The 25,038-nt window shown below is 39.5% G+C and overlaps 1 protein-coding gene across 4 annotated transcripts; it reads left to right on the top strand.

The window, feature by feature from the left end:
- Positions 1 to 3,866: 3,866 nt before the first annotated feature.
- Positions 3,867 to 24,963, top strand: slc39a6 (solute carrier family 39 member 6). Of its 4 annotated transcripts, none has more exons than XM_077511947.1 (12): positions 3,867 to 4,694; positions 6,638 to 6,829; positions 8,484 to 8,835; positions 10,843 to 10,981; positions 13,545 to 13,592; positions 13,669 to 13,838; positions 15,191 to 15,352; positions 16,778 to 16,847; positions 18,151 to 18,543; positions 20,283 to 20,363; positions 20,459 to 20,649; positions 22,433 to 24,963. In XM_077511947.1, exons 2-12 carry the CDS (start codon positions 6,642 to 6,644, stop codon positions 22,526 to 22,528), a joined length of 1,890 nt encoding a protein of 629 aa, XP_077368073.1. In that variant the 5' UTR covers positions 3,867 to 4,694; positions 6,638 to 6,641; the 3' UTR covers positions 22,529 to 24,963. The 4 variants fall into 4 exon arrangements, with proteins under 4 accessions (XP_077368073.1, XP_077368080.1, XP_077368060.1 ...); XM_077511954.1 differs by having other exon boundaries at positions 24,863 to 24,963; XM_077511934.1 differs by having other exon boundaries at positions 20,459 to 20,627; positions 21,962 to 24,963.
- Positions 24,964 to 25,038: the final 75 nt, after the last annotated feature.

The raw sequence follows: 25,038 nt of genomic DNA on the forward strand, positions 1-25,038 counted from the left end.
GACATTGACTGGCTGGCGACCAATCCACTTTTTTTGTTCTTATTCCGACATGTACTGGCGAGTGGCGACCAACCAATCTTTTGGCTGTATTTGCCTGACATGGTCTAGCGACCTATCCCCTTTTTGTCTGTGTGCCCTGCACATTGACTGTTGTGTTGACCAATCCACTTTTTTTTTTTTCGTATGCTCCCTGGCTGATGTGAACAGGCGACCAATCCCCTTTTCTGTCTTTATGTTCCCTGACCAGCGTTATTGTAGATTTGGAATTTTCATTTTAGTTAGTTTTTATAAATTGAGTTTGAATTAGTTTTCAGGGTGGTTCTGTTAGTTTTTATTAGTTTTAATTATTTAATAAATACTTATTTTAGTTTAGTTGTAGTTAGTTTCACTATTAGATTTAGCTTTTTTAAAAATTTTGTATTATTTGTGCGCAAAATATTTAAAAAAAAAACAGCATGGGAGCGACGTCATCTTTTGCTGCTTTTCTATTGGCTGCTGCTAGATGACGTCACTTCTGTGAGACACTTTCAAACGTCCTTATTCTGGTCAATATCAAAATAAATTGACTTCAAATCACATTAAAATCATCGTCAAGGGCTCATGCATTAAATTAATTACCAAAGACTAAAATGAAGAACATTTTTGCTAGAATTAGCTTTGTAAACATCAAATGTAGTATCAGTTAGTTTTTGTTTTTTTAAGAAATGTTTTGTTATGATTTTATTTTGTTAACGAAACTGTTTTTGGAATTTTAGTTTTAGTATTTTTTTTTTTATTTTTTTTTTTTTAGTTTTAGTTAACGAGAATAATCTTATCCCTGACATGGACCAGTCATTAATTGGTGACCCATCTGGGTTTTTTTTCCCGTTAATGCACATAATTACGCTCTTGACTGCGGGCGACCAGTCCCTTCCTTGACATGAAACCTGGAAGCACTTGAGTTGAGTGCATCTCGAGCGTCGCAGAAAGTCATCAACTTAAATTGGACTTGGGTGGGGAGATCTGCGCTGAGCTTTTACCTAACAGCTAATCTTCATCCGCCTCGTCCGCCACTTGGAAGATTGAAACGAAATCGCAGATTATTTGGATCGCCATATGCCTGCGCTCTTGCGACTGCTCTTTTTGCTGACTCGACACCCATCAGGGCCAATACCGGCACATGCCTGTCACATGACATGCTTGTCGCACGCTTATTACATGTTATAACACGGTTATTACATGTTTATTCAATGTTGTTCACAGGGTTATGTGTTTTATCTTATGGATTTAAAAAGCTCAATACATGGTTAAAACATTTTGTCACATGGCCATGACATGCTCGTCAAATGCTTATTACATGTTATAACATGGTTATTACACGCTTGTTAAATGTCGGTCGCAGGTTATCATGTGTTATCCTATGGATTTAAAAAGCTCATTACATGGTTAAAACATTTTGTCACCTGGTCATGACATACTCGTCACATGCTTATTATATGTTATAACACGGTTATTACACACTTGTTAAATGTCGGTCGCAAGGTTATCCTGTGTTTTATCATATGGATTTAAAAAGCTCATGGTTAAAACATTTTGTCACACGGTCATGACATGCTCGTCACATGCTTATTACATGTTATAACACGGTTATTACAATGATTGTTAAATGTTGGTCGCAGGATTGTCCTGTGTCTTATATGGATTGAACATGCTCATTACATGGTTAAAACATTTTGTCACGTCGTCATGATATGCTCGTCACATGCTTATTACATGTTATAACATGGTTATTACATGCTTGTTAAAAGTTTGTCACAGGGTTGTCATATGGATTTAATATCGTCATCATATGGTTAAAACGGTCACATGGTCACACATGGGAATCGTTCACTAGCATTTGATAACCGGGAAAAACGCATGTCACACGATAGAAAATGTGGACAAATGCGCAACAAGGCGACATTATTGGATGAGAAGAAGAAACGGCTTTTCAGACGGGATCAGAATAATCAGGATGAGAAGTGCGACAGAGTGGACAGACTGCGGCTTGACTTCAAAGAGGATTTTCATTTACAATCCACTTAGGAGAATCTTTCGGCCTTTTGCGAGCCTTTTTTTTTTTTTTATAAAAAACTTGTTCCCACGAACCCAGCGGGCAGCCGCACAACTGGCGATGTTGAAATGATTTGACCCGACGGGCGACTTCAAGCGCCCGCAAACGTTCCCACGAGACGTCCACGCCCTCACAACGTTCTTCTTGTTGTTATTGGAACGTTTCTTCTGAGGAGTCCTGCTGGCGGAGGGTCGGTCAACTTCTGAAGCCCGCCGGTGTTTGCTGGCGTAACCATGACGACCGTTTGTGAATCGTTGAGAAATCCAAAAAGTCACTGAGGATGTAAACGCGTGATTGGTTTTCAATGAAAATTTCGTGTTGTGAATTCAAAACAAGACTACAGTACGAAGCTTTATGAACAGAGCCTACTAGCTTAATGCTAACGTACATGCAAAATGCCATTCATGTGCTCATGTTAGCATCGTTGCGGTTTTGCAGCCCTTTAGGCAACGTAAATTGTCTAACAACACATAACAAGTCGCACTGAAAGAAGTTTATTGCTCCTCACTCGTGTGTCTGCATGACTGTCCCGAATTACGCTGCCTCCCAGTGGTCAACGCAGGTACAACCGAAGGAGAAGCGCAGTCAATTTGATTGCAGCATGAACTAATGATCGACAAATTATAGTTTAATTCTTGACGTTTTATTCAGTCATTTTATCGCGTTATGTTTTTCGCAAAATCCATCAGTTTTTACCAATATCAGAAGGCGGCCATTTTGTCCCTTGCTGTCGACTGCAAATGATACACTGACCTGTATATATATATATATGACTGTTAAGCCGCGAGCCCATACGCGCCAGCGCAAGCCGTTGAAGTCACAGGGCGGCCATCTTGTTACTCCCACCTCGCAAACAGACGACTGTATAAACTACACGGTATACATACAGACGAGACATATACAGCTCGTCGGCAGTTAGTAGAAGGCCGGAGGCGGTGTGGGAGGGGCTTTTGTGGGGTTGTACCGGGGCGGTCACTATTTTTTAGAAAGTTTTTTAAAAAAGTGGACGGGATGTGCTTCTTTGAAGACCCCCTTTTTCCTTTATTTCTCAGTTCCTTAGGCCCCAATATTAGATTTGGCAGAGGCATCTTTTCTTGAATTACAGTTAATTCTTTAATTTAAAAAAAATCTATATATATACATATATATATATATATATATATATATCAGGGTTTTCTGACTATTTTTGGGGGGAGGGGGTGTTTTTTTTTTTTTTTTTTCTGTTTTTCTGAATTTTTTTATTTTACTGAATATTTTTTGAAAAACAGGAGAATATATATATATATATATATATATATATATATATATATATATATATATATATATATATATATATATATATAATTATTATTATTATTATTATTATTATTTAAACATTGTAAATCATGCTGTTTCTACGAAGTACTGTCTCAAATATTCTCCAATTTGGATACTGTAAACGTTTGTTGGGAGGAGCAATATGGCGGCCTCACGACCTCAAAAGTCTTGGCCTATCGGCTCTCCAGTCATATATTCATATCAGTGAAATGACATCACAGTTGCTCAGGGAACAACCAATCACAGCTCACCTCGTTATCTGAAGCTGAGCCGTGATTGGTCGTCACCAGGGCAACTGTGATGTCATTTTCTTCTGGTTATGTCGAAGTCTTCTGCTATTTTTGCTCTGAAATTTTTGGACACGTTCTCTCGCATTTCTTGAGTTTTTACGTGGCTCTATAAGCTATATATAGCCCTTGAATTTGTAACAAGTGTTTTTCATGAAAAATGGGAGTTGTCCCCCCAACAAATAAACATTTATTGATATTAAGGGCGGTATAAACGACACACAAAAAGGCGAATCTGCGAGTGGCAAACTGCCCGTATGTGCGGGATCGACTATGGCTTTAAAAGGACGAAACTTGCACATACAGCGACACCTTATGGTCACGTATGGAAACGACAACAACGCTGACAAGTCAATCATGTCACTTGAAATGTTTCAAAATGTCTTTATAAAGCTCATACATTTGTAAATATGTTTTTTTTATTAACATCCACGAAGCATGTGCAGTGTTTGAAATGTTTCAATAATGTTGCAGGTGGTTTTGTTTACTTTTGAAGTATTTTTTAACAGCTTGCATTTGCCCTTGACGCTCAGATAACTCGTCAAATATTCTCTCGGCTGCGAGATGGTGAGAAAGCTCCAGCTGTGAGCGTCCGATCGATGGCATCATTGATCGATCAGCAATTTATGACACTACAGATGATTTTGCATACAAAATGTAAAATATGGAAACCTTCGAGTGTTCAAAAGGCGTCATCACTAAGACGCAGACGTAATACGCACTTTGCTTATTACATGCGTGAAGTGGACGTGTCAGTTTGTGATCAACACTCAACCTCAAAGACACAAAAAGGGACGGTTGGCTTTGTTGACATGGCCGCCAGCCAATCACAACGCGAGTTTTGGAGCTCTGCCCCGCCCCCTCGCCTCTCACACGGCCCATCGACTTGAACTCATCTCCCTGATTTCCCGCAGTCCCCGAGGCACCACCGAACCCACTCAAAAACCCTTTTGGATCGAGCAGCATCGCGCCGGAGGAGAACGACGGACGAGAAGAAGGTAAAATGGCTTTTCCAGGCGTGGGCGCGACTCTTTGTGTTGCGGACATGATGGCGGCGTCGTCGTTTCCGGGTTGAACGCCTTTTTTTTTGTGTGCACACGGCACCGAGCTGGGCGACTTGGTGCCGAGCGCACAAAGCAACGTGCTCGTGTTTACAGTAACCCGAGTTTATTTTGTGTGCGGTGAGCGGACTTTGACGTCAACGCGGCTTGTTTTTCACACGTCCGACCGATTCGGTTCCAACTTTGACGTTCGCTCGGAGGCCGGAGGGCCTCGGCCGGCTTTCGTGCTTCCTCGGCCGGCCAGCCGGATGACGTACAGAGGCGTCCTCAGTGGAAGTTGACGCTAATCTGCCGCTAGCTCGATGCTAACGCGTCAAGATGACTTTAGCATCACACGTGCTAAAGAAGAAGAAAAGGAAGAAGAAACACCCTTAATGTGGATGGATGTACATTTTTGTATGATGGGATAAAATACGAGTTGGAATAAAATACGAGTTTAAAAGTCCTCGTCCAGAAGCCTGGCCGCTCGCCGAGCATGACTACACCAGACTCCATGCAGAAAAGTGTCCATTTAAAAAGTGTTAGCGTCTCATGAGGCAATACGTTCAATATCAACATTTTGGACAGAATGGGATGTAACGGAGCACTTTCTCCTTCAGTTCGGCATCATTCTGAAATCGGCAGTCACAGACATTACACCGTTTTTTTTCATCTTCTCATACGTGATCAGAATTGATGCTGTGATTTGTTGTGTGACTTTTTGGATTATTGATAATTTCAAATAAATACTTACAGGTGAAACGTTTGTTTTTATCATTTTAAAGCCTTTTTTTTCTGTAGCTGGTTTTCAAACATTTTTATTTTTGGAAAATTCAACCACCAAAGCCGGTTTTGATTGAGCAACATTTTATGTCGACTTAAAAAAAAAAAAAAAAAAAAAAAGTCTCAAGAAGCCTTACGGGAAATGAGACAGGAAGTCTGCTATTTTTGGTTTAAAACTGTAATTTTACGGTCACTTTGAAAATTCAGCCCACGGAAACAGTTGGACTTAGCAACATTAAATATGGCAGGCCCGTCCGTCTTTCTTGTGTAGAACTACACAAAAGTCTCAAGAAGCCATGCTGGAAATGAAACAGGAAGTCTGCTATTTTGGTTTAAAGTGAGAATTACACGCTCATTTCCAGAGGTCCTCCATTCCTATTTGAAAATTAGGCCTCTGGAGCTAGACGGACTTAGCAACAAGAAATTTGGTAGTCAGCTCTGTCATGAGTATAGACCCACCAAAAAAAGCCTTAAGAAGAGCTGTACGAGAAAAGACAAAGGAAGTCTGCCATTCTGCTCCCAAAGGGCCATTTTAAGGGGTTCTTCATACATGAACTTGAACTTCTTTTGAAAATTTTGCCTTACCCCATTAGCATTAGCATGCTAAGCTAGCATTAGTATTAGTATGTTAAGCTAGCATTAGCATTAATATGATAAGATATTAGCATGCTAACTTAACATTAACATTAACATGCTAACATAGGATTAGTATTAGCATGCCCAGTTCACATTAGCATGCTAATATAGCATCAGCATTAACATGGTAACTTGGCATTAGCATTCGCATGCTAACTTAACATTAGCATGTTAAGCTAACTTAACAGTAGCATTAGAATGCGAACATTAGCTTAACATGAGAATCCCAGGCGTACCTAATCAATTGGCCAAGATGGCCACCGCTCTGTGTGGACGGTGATGCGAGAATCCCAGGCATACCTAATCAACTGGCCAAGATGGCCGCCGCTCTGCGTGGGCAGTGGTGTGAGAATCCCCGGCGTACCTAATCAATTGGCCAAAATGGCCGCCGCTCTGTGCGCGCGGTGGTGCGAGACCCGCCTGTTTCCTTATTCATTTTTGTATTGCACAGACACTCAACTTGCTAAATGTTGTGCTTGCAGAGAGATGTGGCGGGAGGCGAGCTGGGCGGTCTTGGTCCTGACGCTCGTCCTGACGGCAACGGAGGCGCTGTCGGCCGGAGCCGCCGTCTCGGCTGGGCCCGACTGCGTCGGCCGCATGCCATTGTCGGCGGTGGTGGACGCGCAGCGGGCTGAGCGCAACCAGAAGAGACACCTGGAGGCGCTCTTTGACAGGTAGGCACCTCATCACGTTTTGTCTTTGATAGAGATGTCGAAATTATCACGTTAATTTAAAGTGCCTTTAATGGCACTAATTTTTTTTAACGCTCGATTAATGACCGCCCTTATTTGGAAAGCCTCTACTGAAAGGAATTACAGTCGCGACGCGCCAGAAACGTCCACATCAGAATTAGCCAATAGAAATGCACCATACTACACTGGAGCTAAAACAGTGTTTAAAAGCAGCTATATGGAAGATTTAAAATTTTAATTTTCAGAGAAACTACGAGTCAGTTGCTGGACAGATAAATGTCTTCCACAAGTCAAAGTAAGCTGATGAGTCTTCTTCGCCTGAAGACTTTTGTACATTTCCCCACCACGTTCATTTACCAAACGCTTTTATGATGCGCGCCCCCTAGAGGCCCGCCGAGTAATTGCTCAGTAAGTAACAAACAATACGGAAGCGTAGAGCTGCCGATGCGGCGTAAACATATTTTGGCTAGCGAGTATGTTCGAACATATTGAAATACGTTCGAACATACTCGCAAATACGTTCGAACATACTCGAAAATATGTTTTAACATAGTCGCAAATACGTTTGACACCACTCGCAAATACTTTTGAACATACTCGCAAATACGTTCGAACATACTCGCAAATATGTTTTAACATTAGGGGTGTGAATTGCCTCGTACCTGACGATTCGATCCGTATCACGATTCTTAGGTCACGATTCGATTCGATACCGATTAATCCCGATACGAATTTACAAATCGATTATTGCGATATTTTTACTCAAATTTATAAAATACCATTCAGTTAACTTATACAGTACATGTACACTGTAAGATTTGTATGAAAATGTCTTATTATCTTGTAACTTTGAGCCACTGTATGTAACAAACAGGTTTAACAACATTTTTCATGTTTGAACAGCATTGAAATAAAATATTAAGGCTAAATGTTCCATTAATATAATATTCTTCCATGTTTAAGGTGTGAAAGTTAGACGTTTTGTTGAATATTTTTCCATCAAAAATAGATGTTAAAAAAAAAATCGATTCGGCTGCCTATTGAATCGATTCGAGAATTGCGTGCTGTAGTATCGCGATACATTGCCGAATCGATTTTTTTTAACACCCCTATTTAACATAGTCGCAAATACGTTCGACACCACTCGCAAATACTTCTGAACATACTCGCAAATACGTTCGAACATACTCGCAAATACGTTCGAACATACTCGCAAATACTTTTGAACATACTTGCAAATATGTTTGAACATCGTCTCAAATACGTTTGAACATACTCGCAAATACTTTTGAACATACTCGCAACTACGTTCGAACATACTCGCAAATACTTTTGAAAATACTCGCAAATATGTTTGATCATAGTCTCAAATACGTTCGAACATACTCGCAACTACGTTCGATCATACTCGCAAATACGTTTGAACGTATTTCAATTATTTGCAAGTATCTTCGAACGTATTTTGCGAGTATGTTCAAACATACTCTCCAGCCAAAAATGTTTACTCCACATTGGCAGCTCTACGCTTCCGTAATAGTGGCTGTATATCAACTCCAAATATTGTGATAGTTGGCAAATCGCTAATCTATCGGGAGACATCTTATCACGATCTATCGCGATATTGATATATCGTCAGGTACGGCGAAAACGGCAGCATCTCCCTGGCTGGCCTGAAGCGTCTCCTGCAGAACGTGGGCTTGGACCGCATCAGGAGCGTGACGGTGCAGCACCACCACCACCACCACCATGACGCGGAATGGCACCAGGAACCCGACACCCCCGAAGAGAGGCAAAAGCGCGGCGCCGACGCCCGCGCCGCGGCCAACGCCAGCGCGCCGCTCGACGGCGCAGGATCGGTCGACCGGAGTCGGATGCGCGCGGCGGGAAACCACACGCGTGAGGAAGACCATCACCATGACGACGACCACGACCATCACCATGACGACCACGACCATCACCATGACGACCACGACCATCCGCATGTTGAGGTGCGTCGGCTGGCGATTATAATCGGCCGATTTATTTTCGCCTTAAAACGTTATCGAAGATAACCGAAGTTTCCGACGCTGTGAAAGTACCCTGAATGCACCCTTTTGCTTGCGTAGCATTAGCAACTAGCAAGTGTTTCGCGTATGTTATTCTGTGAATTCTGTTGTCCCTAAGCGTTCTTTAAGCTGTTTAATGACACCGCAGTTGGAGTTAAATGGAAAACTAAACGCACAACATTAAGTATTACCGGTACATCCACTGTATATTTTAATACAAAACATGTTTCATTTTTAAAATATCGCTAGCCTAGCGCTAACAGGAAAGTTAGCATATGCTAACAGGAAGTTATCATCGACTTCGGGAGTGTCCAGTGAATTCAAATTTGTAATTGTAACTAGACTAAGTGCAATTTCTGGAGAAATTGCGTGGGAATGCTGAATGCTAATGCTAAAGATTTGAATCCATGTGGAATGCTTACGAAGCCAATTGAGAGATAAATGATGAAATTATAACCTCCTGGTTACTGGACAATGCACTTTCAATTGTGCCACCGAGCAGTATATCAGACACCTGGTAAGGATGATAAATTATATGTATGGACGTGGGCGTGGAAAATGATACTTTGAAAAAGTTCAATGTCTGTCCCATTGAAATTGAATGGGGAAAAGTTGATATTACAAGTTAAATTGTGCATATACTATAAGTATATATACCCTTGGAGGTTGAATTTTTGAAGCTAGTTGAAATTTAAACAGTGTAAATTGGAAGTATTATGTGGGAGTTGTTACGAGGCAAAAAAAAAAAGGTGGATAATAACAATAACGTGGGAATGCTTCAGCATTCAATAATTAACTGACAATTAATTGCACATTATTTATCTCAATTTATATCTGAATTTACAACAAAATGTACAACCCCCCCCCCCTCCAATTTAAATATGGTTTTATTTTTTTAGTCATTGATACAGTAATTTCGTAACAATTCAATAAAAAAAAAAAAGTTTAAAAATAAAATATGTACTGTGCTGTAAAAAAAAAACAAAAAAAACAAAAAAAAAACAAAAAAAAAAACAAAGTGTTACTGATTACAACATGGCAAATTTGCATTTGTAAGATAATGGTGACAGCTCAGTGCATTTTTCTTTTTATATTAGGAGCTGCCTAATTTTTAATAAGAAGTAACTTGTGAAATTATGCAAAAAAAATTTTTAAAACTGTAAAATACAACACAGTCCCCACAAATATATGCATTCGCTGATGCTTTTATTTTATGTTCAATAGGACGTACATTGTAAAATGTCGAATATTGACTGCAATAGAAACCAGAAACGATCGATGTGTTCTTTTCATATTAAGAGCGGCGTAATTTTAAACAATAAGTAATTTCTTGGACTAAAATAAAAACTAAAACGGTAGCTTTATAGTCGACTAAAAATGGGCAAAATAAAAATGAGGTTGACTAACTGCGGTAAAATGACAACTTTTTTTGAACTTGTTGTGGGAATGCTGAAAAGCAAATTTTATTGTGATTTTTATTCTCCACACTTTTTTGCCGCGTAACAACTCCCACATAAAACTTCCAATTTACACTGTTCAAATTTCAACTAACTTCAAAAATTCACACCTCCCGGGGTATATATATCGTCTGATTCCACATGACTTACAGTATTTGCACAATTTAGCATTTAATATCAACTTTTCCCCATTCATTTTCAATGGGACAGACAGTGAACTTTTTCTAAGTGTCACTTTCCACGCCCACTTCCATACATATAACTTATCATCATTACCAGGTGTCTGATGCTGCTCGCTGGCACAGTTGCTAAAGTCCATTGCCCAGTAACCACGAGGTCATAATTTCATCATTTTGAGAGATCTCAATTGACTTCATAAGCATTCCACATCCATTCAAAATCTTAGCATTTCGTTTTCAGCATTCCCACACAATTTGTCCAGAAATTGCACTTAGTCTAGTTTGTTGTTGTTGTTGTTGTTGTGCATGGCCAGTGTGAGAACGCGTCCAGCATCTTGTGGTCGCACGGGATGACACAAGAGGGCGGCGTGAGCCCGGGCGACTTGGCCTTACTCTGCCCGGCGCTCCTGGACCAGATTGACGCCGGCGCATGCATCCTGCACCAAGGGGACGGTGAGCTTCTTTTTGCACCGTTGCTTCCGCACGCTGAAACCATCACCGCTGTGCATGTGTTAGTCCCCACATATCTACAACAATCAGGACTTGAACGACAAAAAACAAAACAAACAAAAAAAACAGGAAATTGGAAACTTATTCAACTAACCTCCAAAAAAAACGTAACGAAATAAATGTAATAGACTTAGTAGACTTTTACTTTGATGTTTGCCCACATGGTGGCATGACAGCCATCTTGCCTTACCTTATTCCACGTTTTCTATTACCTTATTATTAGTGTTGTTCCGATGTGCCGATACTGCATAAAAACAGTGGTATCGGTATCGGTGACTACTCACAAGTAACGTGCGTGTGCGTGCAAATACGTATAAATTTATACTCATTCATTCACCTAAAGCCTTATAAATATCCCATTACCCTTCGCCTTAACCAGGTACTTCAGAATCTTGCCAGAGTCATGAGGTTTAAATGGTCAGGAGACCAGAGAAAAGGTCAGAAAAAAAAGAAATAAAGAGAAAAGAAAGGAAAATCAAAGTGAAATCCAGCACCGACCAAACACTTCCTGCCTTCCCCATGATTACAAAATCAAATTCTTACCCAACCCCGGAAGCCTCTAAATTCCAGCAAATTTGGCGAGATCTCAAGAGACCAGAGGAAAAACTAAAGAGAGGAAGGAGGGAAGGATCGATAAGGCAGAGTGAGATCCATAGAAGCCAGTACATCCAATCCATCAAAGTGAAATCCAGCACCAACAAAACCCCTTACAAAACCAGAGTCTTATGCCAACCCCAGAAACCTCAAACTTCCAATAAATTGAGATCTCAAGTGACCAGAGGAAAAACTAAAGAGAGGAAGGAGGGAAGGATAGATAAAGCAAATGCCATTAATTCCAATTCCAACCAATATAGGATTTTGGATGCTGCATCTTGTGTCTTGCTCGTGCACAACATTCACTGATATGTGACATGTTCACTGCATGCTGATCTAAGATATCCGATTGGCCCTTGAATGCTCTGAACTAATGACAGGACAGCTTTTTCATGTTGAGGAAAAAAAAACCTTAAGTATCGGTATGGTATCGGTATCGGCCGATACTGCAATGGTACTTCGACAGCTGTTACCGGTACTTCACTTGATTTCTTGACCTCTTTTTCCAATATTGTGGACCTAGGCCACTTTTGTCATTCACTCTCCATGTTGAAAGGAAGGGAGTGCGTCTTCATTTGCACTTTGAGGGGTTTTTCATTGTAAAAAAAAAAAAAGAAAAAAGATAAATTGAACTTTGTCTTGATTTGTTGCACCAAAAGTTCCAAGAACTGATCCTTGCGGTACTCCAGAGTTAATGTCGCGTAGTTAATGTAGTCTTGTGACTGTTGGTGTAATATTTGTTTGTATATTATATTTTTCCTACATTTTGAAGGTTGCCACATTCCAATATCATTCCACAGTGGATAATTCCACAGCATTTCAGTCCTGCTCCAGCTTTTCTGTTTTCGTTGTTGTCCGGGTTTTACCTGTTTGACATCTATTAACTCATTCACTCGCCGCCATTTTCACATTTCGCAATCCCGTTGGCTCCCGGCTGTTTTACTGGATTTTGACTGATATTGCAAGGCCCACCGAATATTGTGTTCTATTGCTATAAAAGCATGGAAGCTATCAAAAGAAAGATTAAAGTCTCTTCTTTCATCAGGAAAAAAAAGTATGTTTTTATCTGTTTCCGTTTTGCAGCAATTAGCATTAGAAAAGAGCTAAGTTTCATCAGTTTTCACAAATCTATTCAAAATTGTCATTAATTGAGCTTTTTTTCTACATGGCCCTGGTTGGTCTCCTTTGCTCTGCTGCCGCCTTCTGGCCGTTTGTGTAATAACTACCATTTCTGCAACCGTTCTTTGCAGTTGAGAGGCTGCATCGAAACCTTCTGTATGCTCTAGCATTAAAAAAAAAAAAGCAAAAAAAAAAACGTATAAATACGTCTTTGGGACTCTTAAAACATAAAAAAAACGTATTTACACGTTATTGGGAACAAATGAGTTCAACACGACACAAAAAGGAGAGAGGACACTCAGTTCACAGGTTGCGAGGAGAGGAACTGACTGATCCGATTCGCTCCTGCACTCTCTGAAGATTCCTCTCCTCACCCTCTCTTTTTATTTGGTTTTCCACGCCCCTCGTTACATGAGTGTTCCAACCCTAAAAATGCAAACACAAGGCATAGTTGGAACACAGTGTACTCGTTTTGTCTATGTGTTGTGCATGTGAGTGGAAGATTGCCGAGTTCACGTGTGGTCAGGTTTGTAATCATTTCTTAACAGAAAACGAGCGACCTCGGCAGACTGGCTGGAACCATTCTGCTGCGTTAGATGTTGTTGTGGTTATTCAGCTTCTTGAGTCATCTTCAAATAGGCAGGCTATGTGATTGTGAATGGGAACAGAGCAAAGCATTCTTCATTGCAGCAAATGTATAACTTATTATTGACACTTATTCTTACAGTTGCCCTCCATTTTGTTGTGAAAATGTCGCCGTGTAGTAAACTGTAAATGTTTGTGTCCTCTTCAGGGCATCACGATGAGGAGCACGGCGAGGGCAGCAGAAGCATCACAGCAGGTAAACTGGCGCCAAAGTCCACATTGTGAAGGCTTCTGAAGACCTGAGACAGATTTTTTCCGTGCCCCGTCGTCAGCGTGGGTGGGCGGCTTCCTGTCCATCACGGTCATCAGCCTGCTGTCGCTTCTGGGCGTGGTGCTGATGCCGCTCATGAACAAGGTCTTCTTCAAGTTCCTGCTCAGCTTCCTGGTGGCGCTGGCCGTGGGCACGCTGAGCGGCGACGCCTTCCTGCACCTCATCCCCCACGTGAGTGCGCCGGACGCGCGACAGCCTCCTTTTGTTTGCTTTACAGTTTGACCATCTGGAACCAGAAATTTGAAATGCGAGGAATCGAAAATTGACGTTCATTTCATGCTGTTTTAAAGGGATACTTGACTCATTGGACCATTTTCAGCAGTAAAAACTTAATATTTTGTCCATGAATGAATGAATTTGATAACTTCATTGCTTTTCATGTACAATTAATATTAAAAAAGAATAATAATTTTTCCACTTGCTGTCTACTGAAGATGACATCACCTGTGCTGAGGAAGTAGGTAGCGACCATTCATGGCTCAGTTTACTGACCGAACCCAGAAGGCAGAGAGCTATGACTGGTCGTTACCTACTTCCTCAGCACGGGTGATGTCATCTTCAGTCGACAGCAAGTGGAAAAATTAGTTGGTTGGGTTTGAATCCCACCTCCGACTCACTGTACATTGCAAATATATCCAGGGCCATTATGCTAAGGGATATACCAATGTTAATGCTAAGGTTAAGTTAGCATATTAAGCTAATGCTAAGTTAATGCTAAGCTAATTCTAATGGTAAGTTAGCATGCTAAGTTAATTAATGCTAAGTTAACATGTTAAATTGGTATGCTAAGTTAACGCTAATGTTAAGTTAGCACACTAACCTAATGCAAAGCTTTAAACAAAACAATTTTGCTAAGGGATATACTAATGTTGATGCTAAGGCTAAGTTAGCATACTAAGCTAATAATAAGTTCATGCTAAGCTAATTCTAATGGTAAGTTAGCATGCTAAATTAATGGTAATGCTAAGCTAATGCTAAGTTAACATGTTAAATTGGCATGCTAAGTTAATGCTATGCTAATGTTAAGTTAGCATGCTAAGCTTTAAACCAAACAATTATTGGCGTAATTACCGGTTATGACATCAGCACTTTCTAAATTATTGGTTTATTGTATCGGTTGAAAATAGCATTATCATGTATCACTAATAAAAACATATGCACTAAATACACAACTTATATAATAGTATTATTACTACTACTACTACTATGATTACTAGTAATTACCGTACTAGTTATGTAATTAATTTGTAATTTTAACATTTTATCCTTCAATTTCCTTTGTAGGCATTCAGCATTCCCACGCAATTTCTCCAGAAATTGCACTTTAGTCTAGTTTTTTAAAGTATTAATTGTACATGAAAAATAATGACGTTATCAAATTCATTCTGGACAAAATATTAACGTTTCACTGCTGAAAATGGCTCAGTGAGTCAAGTATCGCTTGAAGAAACATGTGCCATGTTAAGTTGAAATAAATGAATCAATGCATCTCTAACTTTTGTCGCTTTTGTCTCCTGCGGCAGTCTCAGGCGGGTCACCAGCATTCCGGGCACGAGGCGCACGACGGGGACGACGACCTGGACGGCATGTGGAAAGGTCTGACGGCCCTGGGCGGAGTCTACTTGATGTTCCTCATCGAGCACTTCCTCACGCTGGGCAAGATGTACAAGGAGAGGAAGAAGAAGGTGAGGCATGGAGGTTGACTGTCGCCATGGCGACCCCAAAAAAAATGACACGTTTTCCCCTAGCATGTTTTCCCCAAGGGTGAAAGGTCCACATGCAGTTCGGGGGCTTGAAATGGACTCACGGAATTGCTGACTTGTGACTGATGGAGTTCAAATAAGAACGAGGAAGTCTCGATATGCTCGATCAGTCGTCAGCAATTTTGACTGTCACAAGAGACATTTTAGGCCTAATAAATAACAAAGAAAAAATCTGTCTGGAGACACAAAACTTTTGAACATTGTGATGAATGAAATAGTATTGACTTGTGGTACTTTTTTGTCTCTATTCTGCCTATTTTTTTGACATTTTTTTTCTGCTTTTCTGCTGTCATTTTATGTGGACATATTATGGTAATTGTTGGCATTTCTTGTTTTGTTTTTGGACATCTAATTTTATAGTTATTTTTTGAACGTTTTTCTTTTCTGCCTTTTTTTTTCTTATAAATTTTCTGACTTTTTGTTGGTAATTCCAAAGACATTTTATTTTCTGCCTTTTTTTTTTTGGACATTTATGGTTTCGTATTGAAAGTTTTCTGCCTTTTTTTTTTTTTTATTTATTTATTTTTTTTTCTTAATAAATTTTCTGACTTTTTTTGGCAATTATATGGCAATATGGTAATTCTTGGCATTTCTTGTTTTGTTTTTGGACATTTAATTTTCTAGTTATTTTTTCTAGTTTTTCTTCTGCGTTTTTTTTTTTTTTTTTTTTGGACATCTTATTGAAAGTTTTCTTTTCTGCCTTTTTTTTTATTTTATTTTTTTATAAATTTTCTGACTTTTTGGCAATTATGTGGACATATGGTAATTGTTGGCATTTCTTGTTTTGTTTTTGGACGTTTGATTTTCTCGTTATTTTTGGAATGTTTTTCTTTTCTGCCTTTTTATTTATTTATTTATTTATTTTTATTTTTATTATTATTATAAATTTTCTGACTTTTTGTTGGCAATTCCAAAGACATTTTATGGCAATTTTCTGTCTTTTTTTTTTTTTTTTTTTTGAGACATTTATGGTTTTGGATTGAAATTTTTCTTTTCTGCCTTTTTTTTTGGCAATTATGTCTGCCATTTTCTGTTTTTTTTTTCAAATACATTTTCTGTGTTTTTTCAGTTGCTATTATTTTAGTTTCTTCGATTATTACCGGTAGTTCACTTTCTTATTGTTTTTATTTTGTCTGTCCTTTCAAGTGATATTCTAAAGTTGATATTTGAAGGATTCAAAGACTTTCTTTTCTCAAAATTCAAGAATGCAAACATACGAGGATTTTTTTATTTATTTTTTTTGTCTGAACACATCTCCTCATGACACGGCCCGCTGCAACGGCTGCGTGCGCAGTAAAGTCCTGCTTCAGCGCGAAAGGGGCTTGAAGTGTCGTTTGTTGTGTGCAGGAGCAGAAGAACAAGGCCAACCTGGAAAAGCCGCTTCCCTCCATGGACAACTCGCTGAAGGCGAGCGAGGGTGAGTCACGTCCGTGTGACGATATATGACATCCATTTCGTGGCCGAGTATGGAAAAACATTAGGGGTGTCAAAATTAGCGAGTTAATTTAAAATTCCTTTCATGCAACTAAATATATATATATATATTTTTTTGGTTTTACGCACGATTAACTCATTCACTGCCAGTCCAGGACAAAAAAAAAAATAGTAATAATTGACGTCTAAAACTGTCTATGGCAGTGAATGTGTTAAAGTTGGATGTCCGCATGTTTTGAATATTCTTGGAGACTACACAAAAGTTGATTTATTTTATTTTTTTTAACTATGTGTAGTAAACGCTGCAATTTACTGTTGTTGCTTTCATACCAAATTGATACATAACGAAAAAGCTTTTTTGCACATTGTTTTATTGCGTGTGCAGAAAAAAAAAAAAAAGAATCTTTGACGTCTAAAGCCGTCTATGGCAGTGAATGTGTTAATGAATTCCAGTTGCAATGCAGCAGATGTGTCCATGTCAAAATTAGTAGTAATAAATATAATCATAATGCACATATTTGTAGAGACCAGGGTTATTAATTTTTTTTTTATTGTAGTTAATTTTTATTTCGCTTTGTGTTTTGTTTTAGAAATTTATGGTAGTTAGTTTGAATTAGTTTTCAGATTGGTTCTGTTAGTTTTTATTAGTTTCAGTTTCATAAATGCTGAGGCTGACAATAATTTCAATCGACCCCCGAGTCCTTGCTTGTGCCTCTCGGAGGGCAAAATATGCCGGATGTAACGATGACGGCAATGTCGTGATGTCGCAATATTAAAACTGCCACGATATATCGTCGTCGTCGTCATGTCATGATATTAAAAGCAGCACGTCTGCTAAAAAAAAAAAAAAAAAAAAAAAAAGTTGGATTGATTTCCATTTGTGTAGTTCTAGCACCCTCTCGTGGCTAGTTGTTTTAGTGCAGTTGAATTTTCACAAGGCATCTTTTGGCCCTTCTTTGTGTATATATTATTTATATATTTTTATATATAATGTTTATCATATTTTTATAATATTTTTCCTTGCTGTAATTTACAAAAGCAGAATTTTATTTATTTATTTTTTTTTAGAATGAGGTTTTTTTTTTTACAACATTGTGACCTTTTTTTTTGTATCGCCAACCGCCCCACAATATTGTGATAATTATCGTATCGTGAGCTTCTTATTGTGATATCGGATTGTGATGTTTGGATATCGTTACGTCCCGAGCCGAAAATGAACGAAACTGAAATGATTTGACAAAAATGGCTGATGCATTTTGTTCGTCTGTTTTTTTGCCGTCCCGCAGACGCGGAGCCCAACGGCGCCGGGGTGTTCGCCGAGCGCCCGGACGAGGACGGCGTGGCGGAGGAAGAGCAGGTGATGCTGACCCCGATCCCGACGGAGACGACGACGACCTCGACGACGGCGGCGGCGGCGACTGGAGGCTACACGGCGGAGGAGTGCGAGAACAAATGCCACTCGCACTTCCACGACACGGTGGGCCAGGCGGACAGCCTGCACCACCACCACCACGACTACCACCACATCCTCCACCACCACCACTCCCAGAACCACCACCCGCACAGCCACGCCCACTCGTACCCGCAGCACCACTTCCAGCAGGCCGGCGTGGCCACGCTGGCCTGGATGGTCATCATGGGCGACGGCCTGCACAACTTCAGCGACGGGCTGGCCATCGGTGAGCCAGCGTTTGCTTTTTGGCCTGAGCTGAGAAGAAGAAAAAAAGTTAACAATTAGTCCACTTGAACTCTTTCGCCGCCAAAAACGTTTAATAGCGATGAGTAAAATCACAATGTATGCTGCCAAAAACGTTAAATAACGTCAACTACGTTTTTTTTTTTTTTAATCAATGGGCTGTGCAACGTCTAAGTGGAGCGCTGCCTGGTCAATGGGTTGTGGAATCAAAAACAGCCACTAACTATGGCCAGCAGATGGCAGTATTGTATCTCTTTTCAATGGCCTGTTGGTGTAAAGATACTCGCACAAGTGCTAGCACTAGCTAAGGGCTAAATAGCGGACCAGGAGCCAAAATGGCGGACCGGGCGTAACCGTTGTAAAGTGGAAACGACTTTAGGTCGAGTACACCTTAACTCGAGAACTCCCTGTACTTAGTTAGTGTGTTTTTATTCAAGACAATACAGCACGTGAAAGGAAGTTCTGAACGTCCTAAGATGCGCTTAGGTTGTCATTATTGCCGAAGCTGGTTGCGAAAAGGAAAAAAACAAAAAAAAACAAAAGTCCTGTTTTTTTCTTAGTAATTTTTTGGGACTTTGTTCTTTTTTTTCCAATAATTATTTTTTTCTGTTTCATGGGATATTTGTTTTCTGTTTTTCTGAGCTTTTTTTCAGTTTTTTTTCTTTTCTGCAATTAAAGTATATATTAAAAAAAAGAAGAACAAAGAAAACAAGACAATTATGAAAAACTGAAAAGAAAATTATTTGAAATGATTCCCTTCTTTCTCCCATAAAACAGGAAAAAAATCAGGAAAAAAAAAAGGTAAAAAGTCATTAAAAAAAATTGGGACATTTTTCTGAAAAACTGAAAGAGAAAACCCCTAAAAAGCAACCCCCCCAAAATAGAAAAAATATATATATTAAAAAAAATAAAAACATAACTAAAAAAAATCCCAAACTCCCCCCCCCCCCAAAAAAAACAGGGAAATAATAATAATAATAATAATAATAATAATACATGTTAATAAGAACAGAAAAAAACAAAATATGAAAAAATATTTAAATGAAAAAATAATTATTCTAAAACACACAAAGTCCTGTTTTTTTTCCCTCAGTAATTTTTTGGGACTTTTTTTTTCCAATGTATTTTTTTCTGTTTCATGTGATATTTTTTCTGTTTTTCTAAGCTTTTTTTCCTGTTTTTTTCTTTTCTGTCATTAAAGTATATATTTTCCCAAAAAAAAACAAAGTATTTAAGAAAACATGGAGAAATTTTTCTAAAAAAACAGAAAGATTACTCAAAACAGGAGAAAAAAAAAACACCCTTAAAAAAATAAAATCCCCATGAAACAGAATTTAAAAAAACAACAACTGAAAAACACAGTAAGAAAAACAGCAACAAAATATAATAATATAAAAACAACTAAAAAAAATATTGGGATAAAAAAAAACACTTTTTTTTTTTTCCCCAAAAACAAAACAAAACTGAAAAACTAGTTAGTAAAACAGCAAAAACAATCTAAAAATATATATTTAACTCAAAGAAAATATAATAATTTGAAAAACATAACTTAAAAAAAAATTATCAGGAAAAACAACCCCAAAAAACCTAATAATCATGTATCAAGCTGAAAGTTTTCGGCCTCCTGGATTCGAGTGACGTGTAAGAAATCATCAACAATGAATCGACCATCGTCAAGATCTTCGGATTGTTTGATTGATTGATTGCTTGTTTGATTGACAGGCGCGGCGTTCAGCGAGGGCCTGTCCAGCGGCCTCAGCACGTCGGTGGCCGTCTTCTGCCACGAGCTTCCTCACGAGTTAGGTAAGCGGCCACGCCCACTCCACGCCACGCCTCGTCCCGTCCCGCCCCCTGCCCGGCCGTCCGACTGACCGCTCGCCGTCCGTTCTGCGTCCAAGGCGACTTTGCGGTGCTGCTGAAGGCGGGCATGACGGTGCGGCAGGCCGCCCTGTACAACCTGCTGTCGGCCACCACCGCCTACCTGGGCATGGCGACGGGCATCCTGATCGGACAATACGCCGACAACGTCTGCATGTGGATCTTCGCCCTCACCGCCGGCCTCTTCATGTACGTGGCGCTCGTCGACATGGTGAGCGGTCGCCGAGCCAATCGAACCGAAGCGAAGCGAAGCGAAACCCGTTGGCAGCCGGGGGGGCTGCACTGGCCGTCGGGCGCATGCCCGGTGGGCCGGCAGTTTTTTACATTGGAAGTTCAACCTTCTTGCCAATAATATGTGACCTCACTTGTCTCAACATGACATTCTGACCAATATTATTACATTTGTGGTAATATGAGTTATGAAGGAAAAATGCAGCAGTTACGATCCATTTCAGGGGGCGGCCATTTTGCCACTCGCTGTCGACCGAAGATGACATCACAGTTGCTCAGGCAGCTCACCTGTTTTCTGAAGCTGAGCTGTGATTGGCTGTTACCTGAGCAACTTATGATGTCATCTTCAGTCGACAGCAATTGGCAAAATGGCCGCCTTCTGATATTAAATCATATTCCACAATGCAATATTAACCTTTTTTTCTTTTTTCCCTATTTTTTCCTTTCTTTTTTCTTATTTTTTATTTTTAATTTCTCTTTTCTTCCTTTTTCCAAGTTTTCTTTTCCTTCAATAATATGTGACCTCACTTGTCTCAACATGACATTCGTGATGAATATTACATTTGTGGTAATATGAATTATGAAGGGAAAATGCAGCCGTTTTGATCCATCTCAGGGGGCGGCCATTTTGCCACTTGCTGTCGACCGAAGATGACATCACAGTTGCTCAGGCAGCTCACCTGTTTTCTGAAGCTGAGCTGTGATTGGCTGTTACCTGAGCAACTTGTGATGTCATCTTCAGTCGACAGCAATTGGCAAAATGGCCGCCTTCTGATATTGATTAAAAACTGCTTAACTCATATTGCACTCACACAATATTAACCAGGAATTGCATATTATTTAGAGTAGTGGGGTTGCATAGAACATATTATTGTAAAAACAACAAATAAACAAAGTTAGGCCAGGGATGGGTAACTTCATTTCATATATATTAAAATTTTTTTATTTCTAACAAAGTCTTAAACACTGATAAACATTCAGTACATGATTTGACACAAAAACAGGGTGAAAAAATTGTGAAAACGATTTGGGTACAATATTGTATATTTATGATCATTTATTTCCCAGGAAATCCTGTGAATAAAACATCAATTTTTTTCTATATAAATGATCCAAAATGGCCTCATAAACAAACAAACAAACAAAAATTTTTGTTTTTGTGTCCCCCACTGCAAAACGTGTGCGCGTACCTTGCGTGCTTTCCGGTGAGCAGCAACGTGTCAAAACGGGCAGTGGTATTTTGCGCCCCCTGGCGGTGACGCGGTGCGTGTGCGCTTGCACGTGTGTGGCAGGTGCCGGAGATGTTGCACAACGACGCGGGCGAGCACGGCTTCGGCCACTGCGGCTACTTCCTGCTGCAGAACGCCGGCATCCTGCTGGGCTTCGGCATCATGCTGCTCATCGCCGTCCTCGAGCACCGCGTGCGACTTCACATCCGCTTCTGAACGCCCGCGAGCCGCCTCCGCAACACGCGCGCTTTCTTTGGCTTTTTTTTGGCTTTCTTTTTTATTTTCTTTTTCTCTTTTTTTCTTTCTTTAATTTTTTTCTTTCTTTTCTTTTTCTTTTTCTTTTTTATTAATTTTTTTCTTTTATTTTTTTTGTTTTTCTTTCTTTTTTCTTGTTTTGATTTTTTTTCTTTTTTTCTTTATTTTTTTTGTGACTATTTTATTTATTTTTCTTTTCTTTCTTTTTTCTTTATTTGTGTATTTTTTGACTATTGTATTAATTTTTTCTTCCTTCCTTCCTTCGTTCCCGCATGACAGTCGAAATGTGACGAAACGCGTCATCGGCAGCCGACATGTCAGATTGACGTCTTTTTTTTTTTTCTTCTTCTTCGACCTGCTCCTGATAAACGATAGGTCAAGATGTTACACTTTTTTTTTTCTATTCTTATTTTTGTACCTTAAACTTGAGTATATATTTTTTTTGTATTTAACTTTTCATGTTTCAACATTTTTTGTTGTTTGTTGTGGTTTTTCCCTCAAGTGAGCCGTTTTTGACTGTGAAATTGACGTCACTGTTCAATCACTTCCTCGTCATGTGACACAATTGATCCCGTATTTTGTTTGTTTTGCCTTGAGATACGAGTGAGCTCGCTTGCAAATATTCTTTTTTTTTTTTTTTTTAAGTCATGGATGCTAGCGGCTGTTAGCATCAAAATATCCTTTCCGTCTGTTAGCTTGACGCTAACAGCCGCTAGCATCCATGACTTGCCGTTTCCAATCCGAAAGCGGCAAGTCATGGATGCTAGCTGCTGTTAGCATCAATAGATCCTTTCCGTCTGCTAGCTTGATGCTAACAGCTGCTAGCATCCATTACTTGCCACTTCAAATCTGTTGAGCAATGGATTGGAAAGCGGCAAGTCATGGATGCTAGCTGCTGTTAGCATCAGGCTAGCAAACAAAGGATCTATCGAGCAGCCGATTGGAAGTAAATATGTGGACTGACAAAATGGCGGCCATGAAGTTGTTAGCGTCTGTATGATGTTTTCCCTGCAATGCGACGTTCCACTCGGATCTCAAGGCAGCGCGACATATTTTGTTTTTCACAACAAGCTGAATGTGAAATGTGAAGTCATGACAGTTGAAATAGTTTTGAACAATTGAAACGGTTTAGAAGAGAAGAGAAAACGTGGTTGGTGGTCAGGGACAAAGAAAAAATGTATTAAGTAAAGAAACATATCGTAAACACAACAAATACTTTTTCTCCGTTTGGGTCCAAAAATGTTTTAGTGTCAATTGTTGTACAAGCAACAAAAAAAACACAAAAAAAAACCCGCTGAGAATTTCTTGTCCGTCATTGGATGAGGCCGAAACTTGGAGAGTGCAAAAATGTCAACAACATCCGTTGCCCACAAAAACAAGTTTGACAAAAGTTTAACCGTAGATTGTCAAGTGCGCATTTGTTTCGCCGAATCGACTTGAAATCGTGCAACAGACGTCCAAATGTGCAATTCTTGGCACCTCTCATCATGATAACTTTCAAATTCAGCGTGACGACTTAAATCTCGTCGCGACAACTTGAACTTGGCGCAACCACTCTGACATTGTGATGACTATGACATGAGAATTGAATCTTGTCGTGACGACTTAAAAAAAAAAAAAAATCAACGTGACGACTTAAATCTCGTCATGACGACTTAAAAAATTTATTGTGGCAACTTAAATCTCGTTGTGACGACTTTAGCTTGGCACGACTCATTGTGATGACTATGTTGTCATGACAACTAAATCTCGTTGTGACAACTTAAACTTGGCGCAACAACTCTAAAAGTCACTGTGATGACTATGTCATGAGTATTAAATCTTGTCGTGACGACTTAAATCTCGTCATGACTTAAACTTGACGCAACGACTCTAATAGTCATTGTGATGACTATATTGTCATGACACTTAAATCTCGTCGTGTCGACTTAAAAAAAACTTCTTGTGACAACTTAAATCTTGTTGTGACGACTTGAAAACTTGGCTCAATGACTCTAAAAGTCATTGTGATCACTTTAAACAAATCTCATGACAAGTGTCGTGACGACTTAAACTCGTGACAACTTAAATCTCATTGTGACGACTTAAACTTGGCGCAACAACTCTAAAAGTCATTATGAAGACTTTCTAACTAATCTCATGACAATTAAATCCCGTGAAGACTTAAACTCATCGTGACAACTTAAATCTCGTTTGATGACTTAAACTTGGCGCAATGACTCTAAAAGTCATTGTGATGACTTTATAACTAATCTGATGCTAATTAAATCTCAGACTTAAAAAAACTCGTCCTAACGTCTTATTGTGAAAGCTTAAGTTTTGCCGTAACGACTTAAAAACTCTTCGTGGCGACTTAAATCTCGTGACTTGAAAACTTGGCGCAACGACTCTAAAATCATTGCGATGACTTCGCAACTAATCTCAAGACAACTTAAATGTCGTGACGACTTAAACAGTCATTGTGACGACTATATAACTGTCATGACAATTAATGTTGCCGTGACGACTTTAAATCTTGTCATGACGACTGTAAAAGTTGCGATGACTTTAGAACTCGTCATGATGATTTGGTGCAACTTGTTTTCGGGGAATCGGACGCCGTTGATATTTGCACCATTTCATGTTTCTACACGTTCATCCATTGAAGGAAAATGAATTTTTCGTGGTGCTGCTTGAAGGATGATTTATTTTATTTTTTTTTGCTGGAAGGACTAAAAAGGCGGCGTTGGCAATCTTCTCGTTTGCAAGTTGTGGATTTTGTTCCAGCCGCTGACATTCCTCAACCACAAATAAAGGTGGTCTCCACCCGAGCCTCCTGGTTTGTTTTCAGGAACCGCACCTCACACCTGTTTGCACTTTTCACCACAAACTCCATCCGACGACTC

This window comes from Festucalex cinctus, chromosome 1, assembly GCF_051991245.1.
Source record: "Festucalex cinctus isolate MCC-2025b chromosome 1, RoL_Fcin_1.0, whole genome shotgun sequence".
In the NCBI taxonomy this organism is placed as follows: domain Eukaryota; kingdom Metazoa; phylum Chordata; class Actinopteri; order Syngnathiformes; family Syngnathidae; genus Festucalex; species Festucalex cinctus.

Excerpts from the sequence above, each read along its gene's own strand:
- slc39a6 (XM_077511934.1), top strand. The coding sequence starts at position 6,642 with ATGTGGCGGGAGGCGAGCTGGGCGGTCTTGGTCCTGACGCTCGTCCTG. Across the intron at positions 16,848-18,150 it reads CTCGCTGAAGGCGAGCGAGG|ACGCGGAGCCCAACGGCGCC; the intron begins GTGAGTCACGTC and ends GCCGTCCCGCAG. Across the intron at positions 20,364-20,458 it reads CGAGCTTCCTCACGAGTTAG|GCGACTTTGCGGTGCTGCTG; the intron begins GTAAGCGGCCAC and ends TCTGCGTCCAAG.